This window comes from Mercenaria mercenaria, chromosome 9 (genome assembly GCF_021730395.1).
Source record: "Mercenaria mercenaria strain notata chromosome 9, MADL_Memer_1, whole genome shotgun sequence".
NCBI classification, from domain to species: Eukaryota; Metazoa; Mollusca; class Bivalvia; order Venerida; family Veneridae; genus Mercenaria; species Mercenaria mercenaria.
Genome location: NC_069369.1, coordinates 79,659,850 through 79,686,486, shown reverse-complemented (window position 1 = coordinate 79,686,486; position 26,637 = coordinate 79,659,850). Strand labels below are relative to the sequence as shown.

Genomic DNA, 26,637 nt, shown 5'->3' with positions numbered 1-26,637 from the left:
CAAATACATGTCTGAGTTATGGGACTTGACCCAGTGAGGTTGGTAATTGACCTAGAAAGAGAAAAAATAAGTTTCAAAGCTATACGCCTTTAAATGATAGCCATATGTACTTGCATGCGAAACTTTATCAAGGTGTGACGCTGATGCCTGGGTGAGTAGAATAGCTAGACTATTCGAGCTAAAAATGCTGTAAATGCAACTGAGTAATTTACCTGTACAAGTATGCAATCAAAATCTCTCATGCAATATTTCTGAACAAATTTTTGACCAGGCAACAATTTATTTTTTATTACACATGAAAAAAAATCTAACATGTAGTGATGTACAGCTCTCAAGAAAATATTTACAAATATCTATATATCAAGCAATATTTAACTTCCTTAGCCATATTTAGTAAGTCACTTGCAGACTGATTACCATGGATTACATTTACACTGAATAAAGTCAGATTCCAAACTCAGGTGAAGGCCAAGAATAGAACAAAACCCAATGGAATTTCTCTGGTATTTTTTTCCAAAGACAGAGATATTACAACGCCAAAGACATGCAAAAAAAGTGATCACCTTTAGTTTGAAAGGGTTCTCTGAATGGCTTTATTCTAATGTCGTAAAGATCAGCTGAACACTCTAGGGTAGGGTAGGCTGTCACACTAATATATTTACCCCCACCTGTATCATAGCTAGATCATATACAGTCTTGGCTCTGGCAAAAACTGACAATGCTCTTGCCCCACTCTGCATGATTACTACAAGCCAGGAAACAGTGAACGCTGTCTCAAGTTTAATGGAATTCAGCTCTTCAGTGAGGAAGTTATGAACAGTACTTACTAGAGTTAACTCTAGTCAACGGGCTGAACTTCCTCAATAATAAAAATACCTTGTCTTTGAGGAGCAGAAACTTGTGCCACTTTCAAACAAAAATCAATTTTGTAAAGTAAATAAATGTTAAGTAAATTCCACTATTGATCTCATCCGTAGTAGGATTACCTCTGTTGTTTACTATGGACTGATAGCGCTAAAGCATCAGGATTATCCATAACCAAGAGATAAATTTTTCAATTACCTGTTGATTAAAAAGCATATTTTACAAGTGGAGGAAGTATTGCCAGGTAATACATTTTAGTCCTTGGTGATGAATGGTCATGAAATCGGCAAATTGCCTTTAATATCATTGTTACTTTTTGTGGAATGTAATATCAAAGTCCTTTGATGGATGGCAAAGTTATGGAGCTACAGGTCTCAGGGTCTTGTAAACAGCATAATTATTATCTTGACATGTGTGAACAGTTTGTACACAGTAATATCAGCAAGGCCTTGACACCGCATTCAACTACTAAAACATTTCTACAAACTAGAGACGCTTTTGAGAAAAGCGCATGTCTCCCACAACTGCCCCTATCAAAAATGTCTAGTTTCTCTAGATGGTTTAAATCTCAGTTATGGAAATTTGCTGAGAGAGGTCATTTTGTGATGCCAACTTTTAAAGCATCCTAAAAAACCTGCAGCAATTATTTTTAGTTCAGAAGGGGCTTAACTTTGCCAAATTGTAAACCAGAGTTATCTTATGATGTCAAAGATGTGTGTGGAGTTGGAAAACAGTTTGTCCTACAAGTACTTCCTGAGAAATCTGCTTACACAAATCTTTCATAAAATTTCTATCTTAAAGGGGTAAAATGTAAGTAAGAGATATGAAACATGCTCTGTTAGATTATCTCATAATGCTGAAGACTTAAATAGTGATGTTTGTTTGCTTCCTGGGTTCAACACCGTTTTTCAACAGTATTTCAGTTATGTAACAGCGGGTAGTTAACCCAACCAGTGTTCCTGGATTCTGTATCAGTACAAAGCTGTTCTCCACAAGTAACTGCCAACTTCCCTACATGAATAAGAGGTGGAGGACAAATGACTTCAGACACAATGTCTTTTATCAAATCGTCACAGAGAACATACGCCCGTCTGGAGATCCAACTCATGACTCCACGATCTGTAGGCCTGTAGTCTCCCTATTGAGTTAAGCAAGTGGTCTTAAACAGTGATGAGTTGAAAGCATTCAGTACACTAGTTTCTGAGAAACCTGCTTACTGTAAAACTTGCACAAAACTTCTACGTTAAAAATTTTAAAATATGCATGATTTTACCAAAATGAAAGGTTGAGTTATGTAACATGCCAATAATGGCAAAGACTTATGAGGATACTGAAAGCATTCGGTCTAGCACTTTCTGAAAAATCTGTGTAAAACTACAAGCAAAACTTCAGTATTATGACATCAATGGTCCACTATCAAAGAAACCAACTAAAATCCTTTGGTGAATGACAAAGTTTTGAAAGGACACAAAGAGAGATGGGCAATTACAGCCTATTTCAATGTAATCCTTTTTTAAGACTTCACAGTATTTATCAGGAGACATCTTTCTCACTATTGATTGCAAGCAAAAACGGCTGTTATCATGTTTGTTTTATTATTACTTAATGATAACCTTGTATATCTAATCTGTTTTGTAATGCCTGGAATAAAGATTTTTTACCCTTTTGTACCAAGACCTGAATGCATAATCAGTTACTTAAGAGAAAAAGTATTGACTGACACTTACATTTTGCAAGGACTGGGGTCAGGTGGGAGAGAGGGGTGACAGTATATTGGTAGGGACAACAGGTAATACATGCTTGCTAAAAGATTTCAGACAACACATGCCCTCAGACCCGCAAGACAATACATCATTCTGTTAGTTCCATAAACCTTTGCATTCTTTACAATACATTAGAATTTCAAACATTTACATCTATATGATAATGAACAAATGCAATATAAAGGAATTTATAACGCCGACATTCATTTGCATAATTAAGTGCAACATATGCAAAGGGTGTCTGATAGGTTTGTGCACTTAAGGTTGGTGAGAAATGACACATAGAGTATACATCACTTGAAAGTTCTCAGTTCTTTCCCAACCATTTTTATCATTATCAATAATTAAAGTTAATGTACAGGCCACTAACACAACCAGGAGCTCAGTCAAAATTCACTTAATTGGTGTCAAATGCAATATTTACATATACTTTGACTGTTTAACAATTATAACTATGTTTATTTCTTCAGGTAACTTCCGTTCAATGTTATGTATTTTTGGTAACACTTGATCCAATTTTTAATGTTTCTTAGTAACACACACAATATTATCGTAAAGGTGAAATCATTTTTGTGTGTGAGCTGCTTTTCAGTTCAGATACGTTACCCCTGTTACCAGATTCATGTTGAATCACTCAAAAACTTACATTCTTCAATATTATGTTTCACAGGCCATTCAGTTATCAAATTCAATGTTTCCGTTGATTTTTTCTCCTAATCCAATACAGAACTTAATTAACACTCTTGTTTTCACATCACCATTTTCTCATATCGAAATGGCAGCAAACTGACTTAACTTTGCTGCACAATTATAAGTGCAACATATAATTTTTTTTTCAAGAAAACAGGTGAAAGTAAGGTCTAAAAACTTATCAGACAACCCACATAACCTCTATATTGAACTGACTAAAATGAGAACGTCTTTAGTATACTCAATGTACTGATGAAATAATAAACGAGGTTCAGGGATCTATGTTTCCCACTGAAAGTTACATGTATTTTCATTGAGAATGATCATAACATAGCGGTTACTTGTAAGATTGGCAGCATCATGGACAGGAAGAATTATTTATTGAAATCAAGCTAATTTAATTGTTAACTTTTTAAAGTCATTACTGAGTCTGTGTATATTTACCCTAAAAAAAATGTTTCAAATAAAACCTTCTAGTGCAAGATTACACATATGTGATGTATTTGTATTTTGACAATCTTATTTTAAGTTAAACATATGCTTACATAGGTAGAACTTTCTATGATTTGACCAAAATTATCAAAAAATCAGGGTTGCGGAAATATGTGACCAATGAAAAAAGGCAATTAAAGCTAACATTTTTAAAAAAATGACAACTGACAAAGAGTTATTTTTTACAAACAATGGTTAACCGTTAATGACTGGTTTTCCTTGGAATTTGCCAAAAATTGAAAAATCATTTTACCAACATGATTTCAAAATTCTTAGAAATAATTGCAGATGTTCTGTTAATCTTTTGCTACATGCAATTCGCAAGTGTACATCAGATGAACATTGCTGTGAAATTTATAATGACAGTAGAGTGTATTTTTCATTCAATACCCTGGCATTGCCTTTTAATTCAGTCCATGAAAACATGCTTTTCATTTCTTTACGACAACAGTTGAAATTGATCTTCAAATATCTTGCGTGGATTTGTTATGATTATCAAGTACATACTTACTTCAGTAAATGATGACATAAAGGTGGAGCTAAATAACTGTACCCAAAACATCTACCTTTTCATTTTTGTAGACAAAGGTGTGCAACGTGCAAAATGCACCCTGCGCCTTTTTAGCAGCCCTTTTAGAGCTCTAGAAAAATCCTCTACTAGTTACATCTTTTTCAAACCAATAAATCATAATAAAGTCCAAAAATGATGTTAATTGGATGTTAATTGGGCCTGGAAGTAAAAAAGACATGTTGGACAGTAATGGAATAGTACAAAATGTAGTAGTGAACGTAACTGTAAAACCCAGTACAGTGTACAATATTTTCAAGAGCGCCTCCGTGACACCGGTGGCTTCTGCTAGATGGTAAACAACAGGTGGATTTATGCAAATATAAGGTTCATAATAGAAATTTAGGAGATATTTGGGAAAAAATATATAAAGGTAATCATTTTTTTTAAATATTTTACATGCTTTTATGCATTTTTCTGGGTATTCACTGTTGGCAATGTATGAGCGAAAAAATGGGATAAAATTCTTTATGGCATACAGTTTGGCACGTGCGTAAAATCTGAAAAATAATCAAAATAATGATGTCACAAAGTAATGAGAGGAACACAAGGATACTATTGAAGTGATATAACAGAGACTGTTATTGAGTTGTTTTGGGTGAGAAATTTATATACAAATTTGTGAGGGGCAATCTGACCATCAAAACTTTGAATGACCAAAATAATGGTGGATAAATTACAGTACACATCATGTAAATTTATTGGTTTTATCACCACAGGTAGAGGTACTCCAGCGACTGGAAATAAAGCTGCTGTGTTGACTACCCACCGTGATTTGACCGTTACTTTTCCTATTTGAAATTCTTTACATTTATAGTCACCAAATAACCTACAGCTTTCGAATAAAATGCTTCTTTAAAATATTAAGATTTTGAAGATGTCAAGGTAGTCCTGACGTAATTTTTTTCAACCAACGAAAGTGGATTGAATCCCACTGACCATGAAAACAAAATCCACGAGGACAGGTAAAAAGATCCAGATTTCTGGCTTGCGCATGTGTTTTCACTTCCAAGCCGGGCTCAATCTACCTCTTTTGGTTGAAAAAATGGCGTGAGAGCTACCCAGGGCTTCCATTTGGATTCAATTTCATGGAGTCAGGACTGCCTAAACTGACTAAAGATTTTGGAATCCCTCTTAAATTTTCTTGGATTCCTACGTAGAATCACTTTGCACAATGACCTTCAATATCATCATCATCATAATCATTACTATCATCATCATATCTAATTGGTTCAGAACAATGTTTAAAGTAATAGAATTGAGAGAAAAATGGACCACTAGATTGATTAGAAAACATCTTATTTAACAAAAAATATTTTATTGTTTTATTATATGTAAAGCAACAGTCGGCATTTTACTAAAATCAACAGACTTACTGTTGTTCAGCTATATAAGGAAAATCCACTTAAAAAATCTTAAGTACATTTTACTTGGAGTAAAATTATGTCAAATTAGGTCATTCACCTGGCTATACCCAACCAGTTAACTTTCATCCCATATCAAAGAAAATCAATAAAGGACAAATTTGAGGACAATACTTTTGTAGTTTAATTGCCATGTGCTTGTGTTTATTTCAGGCTATTCATCAAAATGTGTCAGAGATATCAGTTCTTAACAGGAGACAAATAGAATGTGTTTTTCTTTCCTAAAAAATACTGTAAAAGTAGGATTTATCATTTACGAAAATCCAAAGTAAGTAGCAAATTTATTTCCAATCGGAAAAAATGTTTTAATTTAAACTGGGTGTGAAATGTCATTTGTTTCTGGAATTGCCAAGTAAAATACAAGCAACAGCATTCTTAGTACATGTATATTAGAGATGACAAACCTAGCCTATCAAAGCACAAAGTATGCCTTATAATATACCATGCCTAATATAATGCCAGAAGTATGCAAAAGTCCTTGCCTAAAGTGTATGGTAAAATGCACCTAACGCATGCACCAGCATGCCCTGGACCCCCCACCCCATCTCTCTCAAGAAGTGCCCTTTTCATTGCCAGCACCCTGCCCTTTTTTTAATTCTAGCTGGAGCACTGTTTCTGGATGAAGAAATCAGTTTTAGGCACTGCAGCCTTATTTCGTTTGACCTTCTATAAGACACCAATTAGTTAGTTGAAAAAACAAAAGTACTGGCATTATGCAATAAAATGTATTATTAAATAAGATTCAAAGCAAAATCAAGAAATTTAGTGTCAAAAGAGCAGGTGCGCGGACAATTGCGTGACCCAACAACCCACGAAATAGCTGGCCGCTCACCTCATTTTGCAATAAAAATGGCAGACCAGTAAGTATGAATTTAACGGTAAAATACGGGGTTTTTGGAAGGGAAGCAAAGTTCTACCAGCTGAAAAATCAATATACACCTGCAAGCGTCTGGTTGCGTGGAAGAAAGTTTAGTGAAAATTAAATGGAAACTACGACGATTTAATGGCACATAATCTGGAAGTTAGGTGAAATTAAGGTCGAATGTATACAGTGGCAACCATTTGTTTGATGATTTATCTGCTTTTTGCGCATGTTGTGTGATAAATTCACGTTTTACGCTTTGGAAAATTTTCAACGTATTGAACGTAACCAGTACTCGGCTGATGTCAGATGCATCTTGTGCGCTATTTCGGAAAATGCTAAGGGATCGAAACCATGGGACGGGTCGAATTGACAAGAAGTAGGCATAGTTGAATGGTGGCTGTATTTCCAGCCGCAAGGCACCTGTGTAAATCGGTTGCATTGCCGTGTAGACATGGTAATCTTTAACCATATACAGTACATACATAGGCTAAAATCTGCTGAGAATTTGTAATTTTGGAAATTATTTCAAATCCTGATACTTTTTACATAAACCAATGAGGAACTGAATGATGAATCCCTTTTTCATAATTTCCTAAGGAAGACGGTCATTATAACGGTAAAATTTCGTTATTTCTTACAACTACCTTGATGAATTTCAGGTTGAAAATACTGGTAAGCTTTTTCTTACATGGGAGCTAAACCGAAACACAAAGTAGGAATCCGTTACCTTGAAATAAATAGTAACAAATCCATTTATTTCTGACAGCTCACAAAATGGTTGATCAAATTAAGCGACGCTTGATTATGAAAAACGCTTTTAAAAATACAGCAAAGTGCATAACGTGCCCTAAAGACGTTTAAAATACTACAAAGTGAGATCCTTTTTACTGTGTAGTTTTATTTAGCAAACATGTCCATTTGATAGTAATATATACAGTAAAAACATTTTCAATAATTAAAACTATATATTACACTGCATCAAAAAAATAGATAAATAGAAATAAATTGTAAAATCTCTTAGAAGATCCTTTGGAAGAAAACCAAGCAAAATAATAGCACACTCGGTTTGATTAAGTGTGTTCATGAGAGGTTATGATGCAACACCACTCATGCCCCCTAGCACCCGCTTAATCGGAATACAGTATAATTTGAGTGTTCTCCGTGATCCAAATGGACCAGAAAATATAACAACACTAAGTCTAAGTTTGGGGAGACATTTTACAGCCGCCACACGGCACTTTTAAAATACTGCTTGATTGTTTCGATTACTTAGTAATAATAAATGTAGTATGCTTAAACATCAAGACAAGCAGTCTGTTTGTTTGCCTGCTTGTATATTCTATCTATTCAAAAAGAATGGAACCTGTTTCAGGGACACCATGAAGTTTCCCAAAATACAATATGTTTGCAAAGATTCGACTTTTCATAAACAAGTAATTTTTATCCTATTCAATGAATTCTCTGCATGTGTAGCAACACAGAAACATTTAAATGTATTTAGAATATAAAGATGAGATGATCAGCATAAACCTTCGTTTAAAACTATGTTTGTTCCAGCATGACATGGCTAATCAAAACATCGTGGCATTTGACCATCCTTAGTTTGCAACATTAAACATGGACTTTCCGGTACTTTAAATAAAATAATTCTTGCTAATTCTGGTTAATGACAACTATATCAGCCTAAAGTAAACCTTACATTTTTGTTTGATGACTTTGAAAATAAAACAAGTGCTTACAATTTATCACTCGTTATTGTTTTTAATTAACAAATGGAGTCTAAAAATGTAAGACGTACATGGAGTTTATAGCATATTCTCCATAAGATCTACATCTACATCTGTACGTGATGAACTAAGATTGGTGCCTTTTGTTTATTTCACACTGTTAAGCAGATGACAAAAGTCACAGATGCAACTGGTTTACTATATGCACGATGCTGGAGACAACAAACGTTGGGGTTAAACGGTATTTTGTAAATTCAGTGAAATACTATATAATTTACAAAAGCAAGGCATACGCAAGTCCTTTAAGCATATTCTTTGTTTTTGCCGACTAGAATGATAAAAGTTTATTTACACTTTTGAACACCTTAAGGTCAGAGACCACCAATTCAAAAAAGTACTGGGAATGAGGTAACTGTATACCTGGGAATAAGGTAACGTCTGTGCGTTCTGATTGGTCAGTCATGTAAACAAACCCAGGAAGTGATTATTTTTTCAAAATTGATATTTTTTCACTGCATTTACAGTATTTTATTATACATTTTGACAAAATTTGCTACATTTTATGTGTATTGAAAAAAAGTTTTATCAAAAGAATTTCTCCCGCCATGCCAACGATGTGAACAGGGGGTCATCTCATTCACACGAAAATTACGTAAATAAAGTATCACTATTCATATGTTTTTCGTCCGATATTTTGGTAGAACTAAGATAGTTCTTGAAAAATATGTAGTTAGATATACATGTTTCGATGTATGGAAGGCCGTACACGCCATAATGTTATAATGTAAGTCTATGGGAAAACAATTGGTGGTCTCTACCCTTTAATTATTATCTCATTCTGCTCACGAAATAAAAGCTAGTGCGCCTGAGTTAAAAGTCACTGAAACAGGGCAGTCACCAAAACATGTCCATTATCAATACTTAAAAAATGTACTCCAGCCAGCATGTACACTTTATTTTTCTACACTCTTCAACTGTCATTTCATTTTTTATCTGATACTCTAGGCAATTGTATGATAAAAGTCAGGAGCGTCCTGGTGAAGTTTGTCATACGACGCGAAACGCATTTCATTTCTTTTGGCCTTGTTACTGCTGTTATGAAAATGATGTCCAGGTTGCGTTACCATAATTATAAAAAAATGTAACCAGTAGCAAGAGCAAAGCCATAACTAACATAAGTTGTTGTTCTGGTTCTGATATATGAAATATCTTTTTTTTTTATATTTTTTATTTAAATATTTATATTTTCTTGGGAATCAGCATACATATGGAATCAGGTGCAGGTGTTTGGGGGTATATTGTGCGGTGCTCCATTTGCACTTCACATCTTGACGTTGATGTATTTAGTTCGTTTTGTTTATATCTATATATAATAATAAATATCTATGATATTTACATATTTTTGTAGTTATCTATCATGTGACGGCCAGACAACCCTACAAAAATTGCCGATTGGGGACAGATGTGCCCACGAGACTCAAGTTCTTTAGCTTACTGATCTGAAAGCGAGGCCAACAAACTGATATTGTCCGTCTGTACTTCTGTAAAGCTTTTGACGAGGTTATCCATCTAAAACTACTATACGATATTCCCTCCCCGAGTAAACCACTGGACTGAATCTGTTCTTTTCAGTTGTTCTTGAATTGTTGCCTTCAATGGTGTTTCTTGTAATAAACTTAGAGTAACATGTAGTGTATTAAAGGGCTCTATACTTTGCCCTCTTCTCTTTCTACTTTACACCAATGACTTGCCTTGTTCTATTACATTTCAGGTGCGACTTCTCACTGATGACACGACAGTCTGCATATCATCAACTACATTTTAGTTTGAAAAACCCCTCAACGTGATCGCAGTAGTTGTACATTTTAATAAGAATTTCCCATGTCTCATTTTGTCAAACTAATAGGATCAGGTCTGTCTGTTTGCTTGTTGTACACTGATCCGACAAGGTCATCTACAAGCAAAATTATTTGAATCACATAGGGTCTGTTATGGTGGAGATGATACACAAGGCAAACATTTGTAAAGTTTATACATGGATACTAACATAGCTGAAATGGCCACAAAATACATATACAAAGTTGTAGACCATACAGACAAAGTGAGTTAAGTTTTATAGAATGTTTTATCACAACTGAAAAAAAAAATAGGTATTTAGATAGTGTATAGCGTATATAGCTCTTTGATTCACACTTGGCCATAGAAGTAGTTGTAATTATTCTATAAATCTTTGATTAGTCATAGAGAGTTATAACTATTCTATAGTTCCTTGACTTTCTGCAGGAGTAAAAAATTGATTCGCTTAATATTGCACGAGTAACTTTCTAAGAACAATACGTGCGCTTGTCCTGAAATATTTCTACAGAAACGAGTGGAGTCAGCGATGAACGATATTCTCAAGTAACTTTAGAGTACAGTACTATCTTTTTTTCAAATACAAATGCTTAGAAAACTAGAACGTCAGTCTGCGAGATAAGGGCCTCCGTGGACGAGTGGTTAAGGTTGCTGACTTGATATTTCAAGCCTCCTCTCTAATTTTTCATTTGAGGAAGCCATCCAGATGGCCTACGGATAATCGGTGGTTCTACCCGCGGACCGTGGGTTTTTTTTTTTCAACAAATGCTGGAAAGTCGCCATATGACTTATGATTGTGTCGGTGCGACATTAAACCCAACATAACAAAAGAAAGTGAGATAAAATTGTGCGGTCATACTAGAATAAAGCAATTGATATAATATCACTTCTGATAGTAAACAGAATATTCCATTTTTTCTCATTTTATAGAGATAAAATACAAATAAATTTTTAAATCGGTTACCTACTGTTATTTTGTATAACTAAATGAAATCTTTAGATTGATTGTGAATATAAAAAAAAATATGTATTAATCAAATTTGAATGTTAAGGGTATTTTTGAGTACATTTTGTGCTTGACCCTCTCGCCAGAAATATTTAAGGAAACACTAAAAAGCTGTCCCGAGATTGGGCTCACTTCTATAGACACCGTCGTTTATATGAAAAAAAAGGACATTAAACCCGAACACACAAACACACAATGCCACGGTCATGAAGAAAATGTCATTGCAGTATACCTAATAAATTGTACTTATGCTTTATACGGAAGTTTATACATTTTTTTTAATTAAGTATGTAGTTTTGAAATAATATTGTATACATGTAGCTATTTTAGAATTTCCCTTCGTGCTCACCTGTGCATGAAATTGAAACACAACACCGCGGCATTGTTTTAAATACTTTGCAGCGATCGAAGAGGTATTAAGTTAGTAAAACAAAATATGAATTCATGATTTTTACTGTTTGGAAATCAAAATGATTTAAAGTAAAATGTAAGTAAGTATCTTATTAATTATTTTGCAGAGTTATTGAAATGTACGAGTCTTCCATCAGCTACAATCATTTGCGTATAGTTTTTAGTGAAACTAACTGGATGGACTGGTTGGTTGTAACTGCACGACTTGTAACGATTTCTGTATAGCCTACATTTTTTCAATTAAGATTGATAATTTGTTTGTATTCATTGAACAACCAAATATTTTCTTTTTTATGTACATACGTGCACTTAAGGTAGTTCTACATGTTTACGATCTGATTATATAAAACCAAGGTAGTGGACCCGTAGTCGTAATCAACCATTTCCGTTTGATTACGTATTAAAGACCTGCTCCAGTCCTACCTTTTAACCTTAAATTGTCACTGAAAAAGCATGAAAATCCCGACTATGAACAGTGACGCCTGTCAAAATAGAGTCTATTTTATATAAAATTCTATATAAAATACTTGTGGTTTTGCGTGCTAAAGTGTGGCGCGTGGCCGTTAACTGTTATTTATTGTAATCATGGGTTGCATACACACAATAGAATTCGAATAGCCGCAGAGCAGGGCTGTAAGCCACATGTTTGAGCTGCAGTAACGTCCGAAGAAAACCGAAGTGCCACATTAAAAAACCGGAAAAGTGGACAATTACATAAAACTGCCGTTTCAAGCATATTCTTCCATGTTTAAGAGTAGAAGGTATAACACGTTTGCTTTGATTTTAGGCTATAGTCTTTACCTACTTTTAAAATATTATGGTACTTTTATAATATTATGGTACGTATCAGGGTCTGAAATTGGCAAAAATTCCCTGTCACAACTCTGGGTAGCTTACTTTGGTCTACAAACTCTGCCAGAAAGATGGTTTTGTATGCAGTTTTTGCATGTCATTGTATAGATGACATGTACAAAAACAACTAAGCAAAATATTTGAGTAGTTTAGAAACATAAAAACATGCATTTAGCGATATTGTCGTGTCACAGAAATCTCTGTGAACTACGTTACCATTTTGAGCTGAACATTTAAAAATCAATGCGTATAATATAGATATGTACTATGATCAGTCTCGAACACAGTCAAACCATAGAAAAGGTACAGTATGAAATTATTTCGTTCATATATCTTGATAAATTTTCATAAAATCCCCTTTAAATCGATACCCCGTTAATTCTACATAATTTTGAGAACTACGTTACCATACATTACTGCTATATGCGATAAAAACAAAGGTGTGCCTATTTCTCACTACATATATATTAGTAACTTGACATTATTATATTAAATCAAAATAGTTTTACTGTGCATCATGTTTATTAAGTCAGACAGACTTAACCTATTTTTGTGAACTACGTTACCGTGAACTACGTTAACATCAAATTAGCAAAATGTCTTAATATTTAATCCTAGGACTAATTTTTGGGGGAGCAATACACATGGGCACTGACTACACTTCACGGTGTTCCGTGTAAACAAGGATGGTGCGTCCCATGTGTGATTTCATCAAATAAAAGTAACACAAACAATCAGTTTTAATCAGTCGTCGTTTAGTAACAGATCAAGTAAGTTAACCAAATGATATATATTAATTTTCTACATTTTCTGGTGGTAATATGATGACTTTGTGGTGTGTAACTGCTAGATTAAATGTAAACATAGATATAATACGTGGAGAGCATTCTGGAGATGGTAACGTAGTTCACATACAATTATTTGTGATCAGAATTGTTTTGTTTCATTTCAAAAAATGGCGTTGCATTATTGTTTCATATACTTAAACATTATGTCACATGTTTAACTTGTATTTCTATTATAAGCAAGGATATAGTTTTTACAAACATTTATAGTCTGCAAACTATAGAATGGTGAACTACGTTACCAAACACCATTTGTTTTTGTCCCATCGTGTATTGCAGATTGTGCTTCTTCTAAATTCCAGTCTTGGATTATTCATAAAGTGAAGTCATTATACATGTAATTAAATGTATTGTCCTGTATTGAAACATTATTTTGCCATCCACAGGTAAGCTTCAAAATAAGATATTTAGAAAATGGTGTAAAACAGAGATTTTTTTAAACAGACACATTTTAAAATGCAAAAAAATGACAAAAATGTATGTCTGTGGTAAATATGTTCTGTTAAACAGTTTTTTGATTGTTTCAGTAAAATGTTAGAAAAAAGAATCGTGTTTTAATGTTATTCTAGTTGTCATACAGGTATAATGAATGTATCCACTTACTATGTAACGTAGTTCACATAACGAAATTGGTATGTATAATCATACGGTTGTTTCCAAAAAAAAATAATTTGCCAGTATTTGCAATTTTTTTTAAATGTTGAAATGGGTAGCAACAAGGATTAATCTGACAAAATTAAACGCAAAAATAACTGATATATGAAAAAAAAATCTTCAACATATTTTCTCAAAAAATTGTCCACATTTCTGGTTTTTTTTTTGATAAGCAGAATTGGGAGATTATGTAATCGCACGGAATTACCGAGCGTCTTTACGGATCCATTGTCATTTGTAGCTGAGCCTTTTCTGTACTCGTTTCAGTTAAGCCGTGATGTCATCTCCCCGGCATCAGTGTGAAATGAGGGTCCCCGAGGCTCTAGTCGAGAAAATGGAAAGCCTTCCAGGAGGAATTCGACCAATTCTCTCCAAGATAGAGAAGGAATTCGGGCTAAAGACAACCAGTTCTTACAATGGGATCAAAGTATATATCATTGTTGGACCTAATCCGGACATACTGGAACTGGCTATAGAGACACTTCAACGACGGTATTGTCCACTCTCTTTTAGGATGCATTTTCGTAATCAGAAAGTGTGATATGTACGGTCGACTCATGTGTACCTTTTAATATGGAGCTGTTTTCAGCATAATATGTCTGTTTCGCGGTCCATTATTTGAGCCGCGCCATGGGATAACCAACATAGTGCATTTGCGACCATCATGGACTCAGACCAACCTGCGCAACCGCGCAGTCTGGTCAGGATCCATGCTGTTCGCTCTCAAAGCCTATTGCAATTAGAGAAACTGTTAGCGAACTGTTAACTGTTAGTCCTGACCAGACTGCGCAGGCTAGTCTGGATCCATGCTGTTCGCAAATGCACTATGTTGGTTTTCTCATGGCGCGGCTCATTTTATGCCTTTAAATATGGAAACGCTTCCTTTATTCATAAAGTCTGACTTTACGGTCCAATTTTTCATGCCTTGAATAAATATGAAATGTGTCCATATCATATAAAGGCTGATTTGTAAGCTCAGCTCATTTGTGCCTTTTAATATGGAAATGTTTCAATTATGTTTGTAAAGTCTGGCTATTACGGTACAAAGTTCATCTTTTAATACGATTGAATTATATTGTGCGCTAAACAAATTAATTATCTCGAACGCTCGACTTTTTATCTTATGTCATCTTTACTCTTATTTTCTGGAGCGTGTGAGGTTTTTTTTTTATATATCTCTGGTCAATATTGTAAAATACGTGTATGTTCTAATATTCGCCGTAGATCAACTAAACTAAATTGTGTCACTGTTTATTGCTTGTGTAGGAAAAGAAATATTCGTCAGTTACACTACTCTTAGGTTATACAAGCCAGTCCAGCGATTGTCAGAGATTAGATATATACAGGCGTGTTTTTTTGTTTTGTTTTTCTTTTTCTTTAAGGATGTTTTATTAAATAATAAAAAAAAGCGAAATAAAATTTTGTCAATATGCATTTCAAGTAACCATAAACTATTATTTTCCGACATAATCAAATGTATTTACACAAATATTATTCATTATAATATTCTTACATAAATCAAAAGTATATCTCTTTGAAGTTTGATTTTTATAACTCAATTAACACTTACCGATTTTATACACTACACATATAGCTAATTGAAATGTAAAGGCATGGTCCTTATGACATATCTCAACATGGTACATTTGTGTATTTTCGCAAAGTCTGTATCTTTGAAAGCGTGAATAAGTTAAGAAAAGTCAACTTTAGGTGCGTTGGTACTTAACACTCATTTTGAACCTAGTCACAATTACTTTTTGTCAGCGACGCAATTATTGGCCATAGGCGACTTTCCAGCTTTAAATAGTTGGTGGAGGATCCCGTCCAGGTGCCTCACCAGACATTATTTTGTGGCGGGTAGGCACCTGGGCAGAACTACTGACCTTCCCTTAGCCAGCTCGGTGGCAAAAGAATTCTACATTTCGAATCGACAGCGGTAAGGGGCAAGCGGTTCGAAGTCAACGACCTTAATCACTGTGTCACAAAGGCCTCCAAAAACGATGTACCCATTCTCTAAGAATAAGAATTTTACTATTTGTCACGACAACTGCATTTTAGAAATTCATAAACGGTGACAAAGACTTTGCAATATTTGCACTGAACATGACTACTTGAACATTCGATTTCTAGAACTTGATGATCCGTACTATGACAATGTCGCTGAAGACATAAATAGATATAAAATATTATAGATTAATTTTTTTTTTACATATTCTGGTGCTACTATCTGGAATTCCTTACCAAGTCATGTAAAAAGAGCATCATCAGTAAGGCAATTCAAATCACTATACATAGCTTGGCGCGACACACAATCATAATACTTAATATAGTTATCGTATAAACAACAAAATACTGGTATTAAATGCACTTGTCTGTCTTCTATATGTTACAATGTACCATGTAAATGTTTTAGATGTATTTGTTATGTATTGTTTTGAGGGCCTCATGGAAGATTGATGTTGTTCGTCAAATGAGTTTTTCTCGTTAAATAAAGGCTTTATTATTATTATTATTATTATTATTATTATTATTATTCTTTTCATATTGTGAAAATAATGAATTAACCAAATATATGATACTTTTTGTTGCCATTTTGTTCCAGTTATTTCGCCATAGAAGATAAAGGATCCGATATTTCCGGTGAGATTGACGCGGGACGCAGAGCGGTATGGAAGTTTCAGGGAGATTATGCGTTTAAAGCGAGTCAGCTCTTCAGAGCAGACATCGAGGAGATAAATAAGATACGTTCGGTTCACGTCCACGTGTCTCCTCTCAAAATCGAATTCACGGCCAGGTATATGTACATACGTCTACTTATAAGGCTGTTGTTAAAAGGAAATCATTTTCTCTACAGTCACGTGTTCTCGTATAAATATGTATGCATTCAACAAAACTATGATAATTTTCTACTGAAGACTTCAAGAAAAATAAAGTAAATTGATACTAACAATTAGTCACATCTGTATTAAACTGGCAAATGTTGTAATTACATATTTAGAGGCATTTTGTAAGGCTTCTACCATTGCTGAAATATTGGATAGTTAATGGTATATTCAAAATAATGAGATGGGCCTAGAAGCAGGTATACTTTAAGCATTTGTTTTGTAAAATAGTAATATATTTCTGAATATTAATTACCATTCTCTTCAGAGCGACTGTATCGAACTGCATTTCATATTTTCTATATCTAATTAACTATATTTAGTTACGACGACGTAGAACAGGTCAAAGCCAAAGTGGACCAGCTACAGGCGGATATAGACAGTCTGGTGGAAGCAGACATCACTATCGTAAGCTCACACGCGGAAATCATCCGATTGAGAGAGTTCATTCAAAGAAAAACGAAATATGATAAGACTGTCGTTTGTATATTGAACGAACAGCAGGAGAAGCTTACGGTGTTTGCAAAAACCGAAGATTGCCTCAGAAAAGTGATGAATGAATGGGAATCTACACGAAGAACTCATTCTCCACAGCGATCTTCTCCAAGTTTTTCTTATGTAGGTTAAATTTTAAAAATAGATTTCAGTTCCGAAAACTTGAAATTTAGCAAGTAGGAAGAGAAAGATGAAAACGATAAAACTTGTAATATATAATTTGTTTGTTCGATTGTGTTGGGTTTAACGCCGGTTTTCAACAGTATTTCAGTCATGTAACGACGGGCAGTTAACCTAACCAGTGTTCCTGGAATCTGTACTAGTACGAACCTGTTCTCCGCAAGTAACTGCCAACTTCCCTACATGAATCGGAGGTGGAGGACAAATTATTTCAGACACAATGTCGTTTATCAAATCGTCACGGAGAACATAATGCTATATGCTTTCATACCTTATATGTATCGACACTGTCACTGAAGGAAAGTCTTAATATATCTTAATTTCTTGATCTTATTGTTTCAGGCTTCCAGTATACCGCATCCTCGTTTTAAGAGTGAAATGAAGATCCCAGGCGGCATTGTTAAGAAACTGGAAAAACAACGGGATGGAATAAGCTATATTTTAGGAAGAATTGAGAAAGAATTTGGACTGAAGGTAGATTATGTACGGAAGAAGCATCTCACGATATTTGGGCCTCATCTTGATATCCTTGAGCTTGCAGCACAAACTTTAATATACCGCTATGTTATCAAATCATCCCCAGAAAATGGCGTCTTAGGACAGTTACAAGGTCAGAACGCCGTATGGAGGTTTCTCGGGACCTACGCGAAGAAAGTAGTCCATCTTTTCGCAAAAGATGTTCGACGGTTGAAACGAGTTCGAACAGTCACTATAAAAGCGACGCCCTGTAAAGTTAACCCAACATGTTTGGAGATTTTATGCAGCGCAAGAGTCGTAGAGATAGTCAAATCCCAGGTTGAGAAATTAGTTGGACTGGTTCACAATTTGTTTGAACAAGAGATACAGATACCAGATGACATCGCTGAAATACATAGGGCAAAACATATAATACTGGAGAAAAATGAATCGAAGGAGGTGTTATGTGTATTTGATGATAATACTAGGAAACTAACTGTTCTAGGTAAAAGTGAAATTCTGGTATTGCAGGTGGTAGCCGAGTTCAACCAATGGCATAGAAAACATTTGAAAGAGGAAATGATGCCTGAAGAATATGTAAGATATTTTCCTACGAACCTTTCGTAAACACACATCGTTTAGAAATACAGCTGAAACTCGATCTCTCCAACTTGCTTATCTCAAAATTCTGGCTATCCCGAGGATGTTTTTCAAGTCCCGTCCCGAAACCACGCACACAAAGTATCATGTTATGTCGAATTTCGGTTATCTCGAAGTAAAATGCTCGATCTCTTATAGTTTCAAGTGTATTCATCAACAGAATAAAACAAGAAATGTTATATTCACTTGCGAATTACAAAACATGAAACGTCAAGCCAAGGTAAATTATTGTTCGCGTGCATGAATTTAACATCGGATATACTAGAATATTTAATTTTCATCAATTTATCAATATCAAACTAAGTAAACAATTTATACGAGTGACAGGTATATAACGGTTCTGATGTCATAGAGATGTTTCATATACTATTTTTGTCATTTTACAGAGACACATGTACCGTCATCTGTATCAGATGAGAATTGCAGACGACACGGTTCATAAGCTGGAAAACCAACCTGGTGGTATCATGCCCATGATACAAAAGATCGAGAAGGAATATGGTGTGAAGACGCTGTACCATAGGAAAAAGCAAATGATTTTGATAAGCCCGGCTCCAGATGTCCTCGAACTCGTACACGAGACATTAGAATCTCGTTATGTAACTGATGACAACGATGCGACTGCCGAAGAGGTCAAGGACAATAAAGAAGAAAACAAAGATCCCGTGGAAACGAGAAGTGAAAGCAAAGATCCTGAGGGAAAAGGAAGTGATACCGAACCATCCGAACAAGACCTTGAAGTGCATACCATACCCAATAGGCACTATTCACCAGTCAAGTCACGAGGTCATTCAAGGTTACCTCAAAGGTCGATCCAGAAAAGTTCTTCAAGGTCGCCCAACAGAAATAAGAAATCGAAAAAGGTTGTGTTTGCTTGACTTTTGTATGCGATGGCATATACAGTTATATTAATAAACTGTAAACGAATGTAATCTGTTCTTTTCTAAGTTTTTTTTTAAACAATATTGTCCATGTTATAAGAATAATTGCCAATTATCAAATATAGCAATGAAAACCTTTAAAGTTTATACTTCTGAATGTTCAACAGTTGTCCAAACGTTTTGCATACGGTAAGCGGGTGTATAACGAGGGTCAGTATTTTTATTAAATCCTGTCCTAGATGCAACTCTTAAATTTACATTTGATGGTACATCGTAAACGTTGGCGGTTTATGTCGTAAATGCGCATGATTATGCTAGTGTTGCTCATGTTAATAAAATGTATATTGTATATAGATAAATAACTTGTTCATAAAAGGGTCAAAATCACATGTACGCAAAATCTCAAGACATTGAACACACACTGTCTTGCTATCATGAATGTAAAATTGACAGAACAACAAAGTACTGAAAACAAAAATCAGTAAATTTCGAAAATCATGTGAAGAAGGCTTTGTCAAGCAGTACATTGTCTCTTTTGATGGGTTTATAATCAGACAAAGCCACTTTAGCAGCAAACCCTTGTACACGGGTATGAAACGTTTCCGACGGAGCAGGAATTGAACAGGATATTTACAAATATGACGGGCACGGTGAGGAAAATTGAATGTTTTTTTGGTTATTTTCTTTTTACAGTAAACATTTTTGAGAAGTCGGGGAATGCAGCGGGATGAAGTTGTATCTTGACGACACATCCATGTCCAGTTTGTGATGAAATATGTAAAATTGTTGTTTTGCGCGGGTTTTTCATCGGCATATGGGAAAATTAGACCCATCGATTTTTCGCACGAGTGAAAATATTTATATAGCGCAAAGAAGGATCCCTTTACTTTATTTAAATTTATGGAAAAAGTATTCTAGCTATTTTAGCTTTGCAAACGATGTGATAATATTCAATGCATTGTCTTTCTTATGAATATTTTATTTTTAAAATGAATTTAAAAGAAAATGTCTTTTTTTTGCGTACACTTTATGTCTGTCTATCTACAATTAGATACATAGTAAAATATGGATAATTTGCTGAAATTTCTTCTGTTTAACAAAGGAATAAATAGATTCTTATTTGCCCTTGAAGACCATTGCAAACGACTTAGTAATCTATATTCATTTAGCTATTGTTTCATATCAACTTTAGTTTTCTAGGTGAAGAAGAAAATGGTCATTTTTAAGCGTTTTGCAGATGAGTATAGGTTTTGTTTTGTTATCGGAAATACTCGAACATTCTCGTATATTTCCGTCAATTCTTACGGAATTTAAGCTGTTTAACGGTAAAGACTGATTTCTTCTCACCTGCTAAACTGCACATATGTACGGATTTATAAATTAGCGGACGCTCCATAATATGATTTTGTTTACAGCCAATAGTCAATTTTAAACAGCTTGAAATTCAAAATTTCAAAAAGAAGAATTTCGAGTTTGCATCGAATTCGGATCTTGCTCGAAGCTCGAAATTGAAATGTTCAGTGTTTTATTCGAGCCAGCATTGAACATCGAGTCTGTTAGAAGTAGAAGATTGAAATTCAAATTTTCGAAAGATTGACGTTCAATTTCGCTTACATTGAATTTCGCACAAACACGGAAATCGAAATTAAAATCAAAAGAAATCATCGAATTTCGAGGCAGAATTCAGATTAGAGCCAGCAGGAAGATAGAAATTCAAATATTTTGAGGGGAGCGGTGGTCTAGTGGATAATGTGTCGGTCGCTCGACCCAGGGGTCTTGGGTTCGAGCCCCACTGGGGTCACGACCATGACTTCTCATATTACACCAGTACTGGTTTTTCCGGGAAGCGGACTCGAGGGTGGTTACAATAAGCTTGAAGCTTTCATCACAATCGAGCTAAAACAAATCAGTATAAACTGAACTAAATATTTTGAGTTAGCATTAATTTCTAGTCAGTCGGCATTTAAAAAAAAATTAAATTGCCATCTTTAAACTGGCTCTTAATTCAATACCTGCTCGATATTCAGATTGAAAATTTGACGTTGATTTTCGAACTTGTTCGACATGCAGTGCTAGATTTTCGAATCGTCGAGCTCGCTCGCAAATAAACATGATTAATGCAAGATCTAAATCCGGCTGTTTCATAAGTTAGTTTCACATTCAATCCCAGTTTTAAATTCGACTGCTTTGAAAATTCGAGCAGGCTTGAAATGTTATACCGGGAATAATCTATTTAGATTTTTAAAAACTTGAATTTCGATATATCCGATGTTGCACGATTTTTAATCTTTGAATTATGATCTTGATCAGATCGCAGTTTCAGTATTATATTGAAAATTTGTAAGAACGTACGATTTTCGAGCTGGCTCGACACTAATTGCTTGCTCGATATTTGACTTAAAAAAAAAAATCATATCATTCTTTGAACAGGCTGTTCATTCAATACATGATCGAAATTTGGCTTTGGAATATTATGAATTTCGATCATTGAACTGGCCCGAAATTAAAAGCTAGTTTGAAATTTGACGTTTTTCGATCTTCAGGGGTAGCTTGGGATCAAAATTCGACAAGTTATGAAGTTGAATTTCGATCTTCGATCTGGCATAAAATTCTAAGTTAGCTGGACACCGCTCACGACATAATAATAAATGTGCAGTTATTGGATTACATAAAAAATCTATTTAAAACCTTTATTTCATAATTATGATCATCAAACAAAGTATTATAAAAGCGAGCTTCCATCTGATTGTAAGACGGTAGAACTTATTTTCGCAAAATGATTTTTCGATTTTATAATAGTGTGTTTGTTGAGAATACCGTTATAAAAGTATTCTGATTAATCCACCAAATACCATTTATGTTCCGATTAGTTCCAATTTATTTTGTTATTTATCTTTGCAATCACTGTAAATTAGACTTTACACTATTCCTTAAATCCATATGATCAAAAGTATTAATATAACGGTGCATTGGCGAAGAAGGGATTACTTGTTAGACATCGGCCTAAAATACGGAGTAGGCCGAAAACTAGCGAACAGTCTCGACAGCAGATTGACCTGGCCAAACTTATTATCGGCTTTTGTGGTGATTTTCACGATGGGCTTATTTTCCCATGGTACAATAACGTGAAAATTACAGAGGCAGTGAATATTTCGAGTCATTTTACCTCCTGCCAAAAAGGAATTGTGTATTTCTGTCGTAGAATATATTAAGACATGATATCTAAACGACTGAGATGCAATACATGCCGACATTTTAGTTAAGTGTGGCAGGCATCTCGATGGTGCCACAGGCATCGAGAGGGGCGCAGTCATCTTGAATACTACTACAGGAAGTTAGTCGTACGTGTAATTTCGACCAACTAACCTGTATTTAAGTACAAAAATATCACATTTAAGTACAAAAATATAACTTACAATGTTTTTCGTCCGGTTATTGTGTAAGACAAATCTTCTCAATCTGATCTTTATACCATTAATATTGTATAAGAAGTTTGCAGTCCTTTATTTTTCACTCTTTTGGGAATGGGACCAGGTCCCTTCCATTTGGGAAAATCACGAGAATATCGGCTCGATAGCCTAGTAGTAGTGTCCGCTTCGTGTGCGGGAGGTCTTGGGTTCGATCCTCGGCCGCGTCATACTAAAGACGTGAAAAATGGTACCAGTAGCTCCCTTGCTTGGTGCTCGTCATTAAAAAGGGAAACTGGCCTCTTTTCTCATACCCTCGTGGCGATGGATTCAATCAGGAATGAGGTGTCGAGAGTGATTAATATAAATTGTAGAACTTCCTTCACAATCTACCTAAAATAAATTATGCATAAACTAGAATATCAGCTCTGAACTCTATTAAGAAATTTAGCACTGCACGTAGTATATTTAAAACGACACTCTTCCCATTTTTTTTTGGAAAAGAACCCCATGAAATTATCGATGGGATTAAATAATAGTTAAATGTATTGTTTTGTATTATCAAATGGAGGTACATGTTTTCAGTGTATTGAAAGGAAATACAAAACCAAGCTTCATGTCAACATTACAGAAAGTGCACAGACCTAAAGAATATTTAAACGGCAAGGCGTGAGTAAAACACGTTCATAGTGTTTGTAAAATTTTAGAAATTATTATATCAAGTTATGTCCCATTTCAGACAAAGACATTTAGATATTCCTTGTAAAATGTGTATTCGAAATATCAAGAATGGTTTTAGAAAAGTTTTGTAAATTCCATATAGACTTTTGGGAAATTCGGCCCATCTCCAATAAAAAGTAGTTACTCCCTAATTGTAAAGAAAAAAATCGCGAACTCCATGCTGAAACAAAAACTTGAAAACTGGTTGAAAAATGAGTTATAACAGTTTTTGTGCTCCAATGCTGGTTTTCATACCTTGCTTTTAATCTAGGCATCAATACTGGTTACCAGTGGGATTGTTTAGTATCTGAATATTGTTATTTTAGGAGAATAATGATTCTGAATTGGATACAAAATGACGTGATTTTCCCAAATGGAAAAAACCAGGCCCCATTCCCGAAACTGAGAAAAAGGATGCTGCAAACTTTTTATAAAAGCTATCAATGTTATAAAGATCAGTATGAGAGGATTTCTTTCACGCAATAACTGGACGAAAAACATTGCAAGTGATATTTTTGTACTTACATACATGTAAGTTTGTCGAAATTACAAGTACGACTGACTACAAAAGTATTCAAGATGACTGCCTGTGGCATTTAATTAAAAGGTTGGAAGAACGAGGGGATATACCTTTTCCTAGACATGTATTGTATCTCAACCGATAAGATGCCATGTCTTGATATAAAATACGACAGAAATACATCCTTTTTCTTTTTAGCAGGAGGTAAAATGACTCGAAACATTCACTACTTCTCTAATTTTCATGCTATTGTACCCAATTAAAAACACGCGCAAAATGACAATATTACATATTTCTTCACAAACTGGACATGGATGTGTCGGCAAGACACGACTACATGCCGCTGCATTCCCCGATTTCTCAAAAGTTTTTACTGTAAAAAGAAAATAACAACAAAAAAAAAACCAATTCAATTTTCCGTTATATTTGTAAACATACTGCTCAATGACTGCGCCGTCGGAAGCGCAATGCCTTCATTTCAGCGGGGCACATTTTGTGCCGCAGGCAACGTTTCATACCCTTGTTGTATCCCTTCCGGGTACATCGTTACCAGATACGGGAGAACACCTTGATAAAGTACCGGAATACTGCAAGTCAGGTGGAAGCTTCATCCCATGGTGATCCGACATGAAGTCGGGCGCTAAGTGATATGAAATAAGCGACATTATGCTAAGGGACATCAAAATCTCCTGCTGGTTAAGGAACCATGAAACGAAACATGAAAATGTTTTAATCTAGCTACCTTGCTTTTATTGGTATGGTGCAGATCAGTCAACTGGACAAGTGTTTCGACGACTCTTGTAATCTATTTCATATGTTCATCCTACCGGCTGAGTTAAATACTGGACACAGCGGATCAACTAAATTTATTTCCTTTTGCGACTGTTGGCATGGGGTCTTCTCCGAAAACATAATTTTGTTACGGAGAATGTATAAAGATAAATTTGAGCATAAAATATTACATTTTACGAAAGTCACTGTGACTCTTGTGACCCCAAGACTGACACTTTCCTTCGAGGTTAATGTATGCGAAAAGTGAGTCCAATATAAATTCAGAATGTATGGACAAACATGGGACAAATGTATGAACACATTTCATTATCTCAAAATTCAACCGGTAGGTGGCTCATTATAAGCTTCAACCATTTTAGATACAGAATAATGATTAATATAAATGTGTGTCCATTTTAGTACATGGTTTCATGACTCAATGTGAACTATTTTTAAAGATATTTGCAACTTTGTGTATTGTTTACTAGGTCAAGGGCCATAACTTTGGTCTAGCAGAGAGAAATCTCAAAGAGAACACCAGGCACACAACTTCACATGCTATATATCACAATCCTCTAATGTTTTAGGATTCTACATGTATGTCAAGTACGTTTTGCGATACACTGGACACAAACGTTTATACACTTAATTCATATTTTGACTTCTAAGTCAAATGCCATAACTGGTCTGACTGTGAACTTTTTATTTTTTATTTTGTTAATTGATCATACGCAAACAAACATGAAAAAGGACAGAAAAATATCAGGAATGGAGTTTATTTAATCGACTTGAACACATAATTATATATCTTAATATTAAATATGCATTTATTCAAATATACTAAGAATAAGCAATGGCAAAGTTATTAAATTGTAATTATGGTGAAATATTTATTAAAGTATACCGTAAATGATACAACAGAAATATATATAATTATCTCAAAAAATATTTCAAAATAGGAAAACACAATTTCATAACAAGAGCTTTTTTTTGTACAGCACATAACAAACACGAGCACCGCAAATGCGGAGCAATATACGCCAGAAGGTATGACCTTTGACCCCTAAGTAAAACCTTAACCTCGAAGCGAGCCATTCGAAACATGCGTTCTGCATGTCGTCTTGATGTGGTGAACATTTGCGCCAAGTTTCTTTAAAATCCTTCAAGCAGAGCGGACTCGAAACAAAGTCATATGACCTTTCACCTCTAAGTATGACCTTGATCTTGAAGCAAGCTATTCAAAACATGCGCTCTGCAAGTCGTCTCGATGTGGCGAAAATTTGTCAATTTTCTTCGAGGGGTTCAAGTTACAGAGCGGAAGCAAAATTGCTAACGGACGGACGGACACCGGCGTTATAACATAATACGTCCCTTCTGGCGTATAATAAAAGGTAAGGAACACAGAGCGCCCCATATACAACCATAGAGCCATGCATTACAAAGTAGGCCCGCAACAAAAAGAAACTGTAACTGAAAAATATAGCAGACGGGTTGCTTCTAGAAGGTCATGATGACCCTGAATCGCTCAACTGAGTATATTGAACCACATGTTTCAAATGGCAAACTGATGCTAAAATATTAGAAAGTAGATCAGTAGCTCAAATTTTTGGTCACTGAAAAACAGTTTAAAGATTGGTGTGCAAAACTGTA

At 34.8% G+C, this 26,637-nt stretch overlaps 2 protein-coding genes across 4 annotated transcripts in view; one reads left to right on the top strand and one right to left on the bottom strand.

The window, feature by feature from the left end:
• LOC123546321 (alpha-1,6-mannosyl-glycoprotein 2-beta-N-acetylglucosaminyltransferase-like) overlaps positions 1 to 7,640 on the bottom strand; it is a 55,581-nt gene extending 47,941 nt beyond the window's left edge. For both annotated transcript variants that reach the window (XM_053551825.1, XM_053551827.1), the window contains exon 1: positions 7,394 to 7,640. The gene's annotated coding sequence lies outside the window, so the exon portion shown is untranslated. The remainder of the gene's footprint in view (positions 1 to 7,393) is intronic.
• Positions 7,641 to 11,630: 3,990 nt separating this feature from the next.
• LOC123547558 (uncharacterized) lies at positions 11,631 to 19,620 on the top strand. Of its 2 annotated transcripts, none has more exons than XM_053551823.1 (6): positions 11,631 to 11,744; positions 14,283 to 14,507; positions 16,618 to 16,809; positions 17,221 to 17,515; positions 17,915 to 18,625; positions 19,075 to 19,620. In XM_053551823.1, the coding sequence occupies exons 2-6, from the start codon at positions 14,293 to 14,295 to the stop codon at positions 19,564 to 19,566; spliced, it is 1,905 nt and encodes a 634-aa protein (XP_053407798.1). In that variant the 5' UTR covers positions 11,631 to 11,744; positions 14,283 to 14,292; the 3' UTR covers positions 19,567 to 19,620. The 2 variants fall into 2 exon arrangements, with proteins under 2 accessions (XP_053407798.1, XP_053407799.1); XM_053551824.1 differs by having other exon boundaries at positions 11,640 to 11,740.
• The last annotated feature ends 7,017 nt before the right edge of the window (positions 19,621 to 26,637 follow it).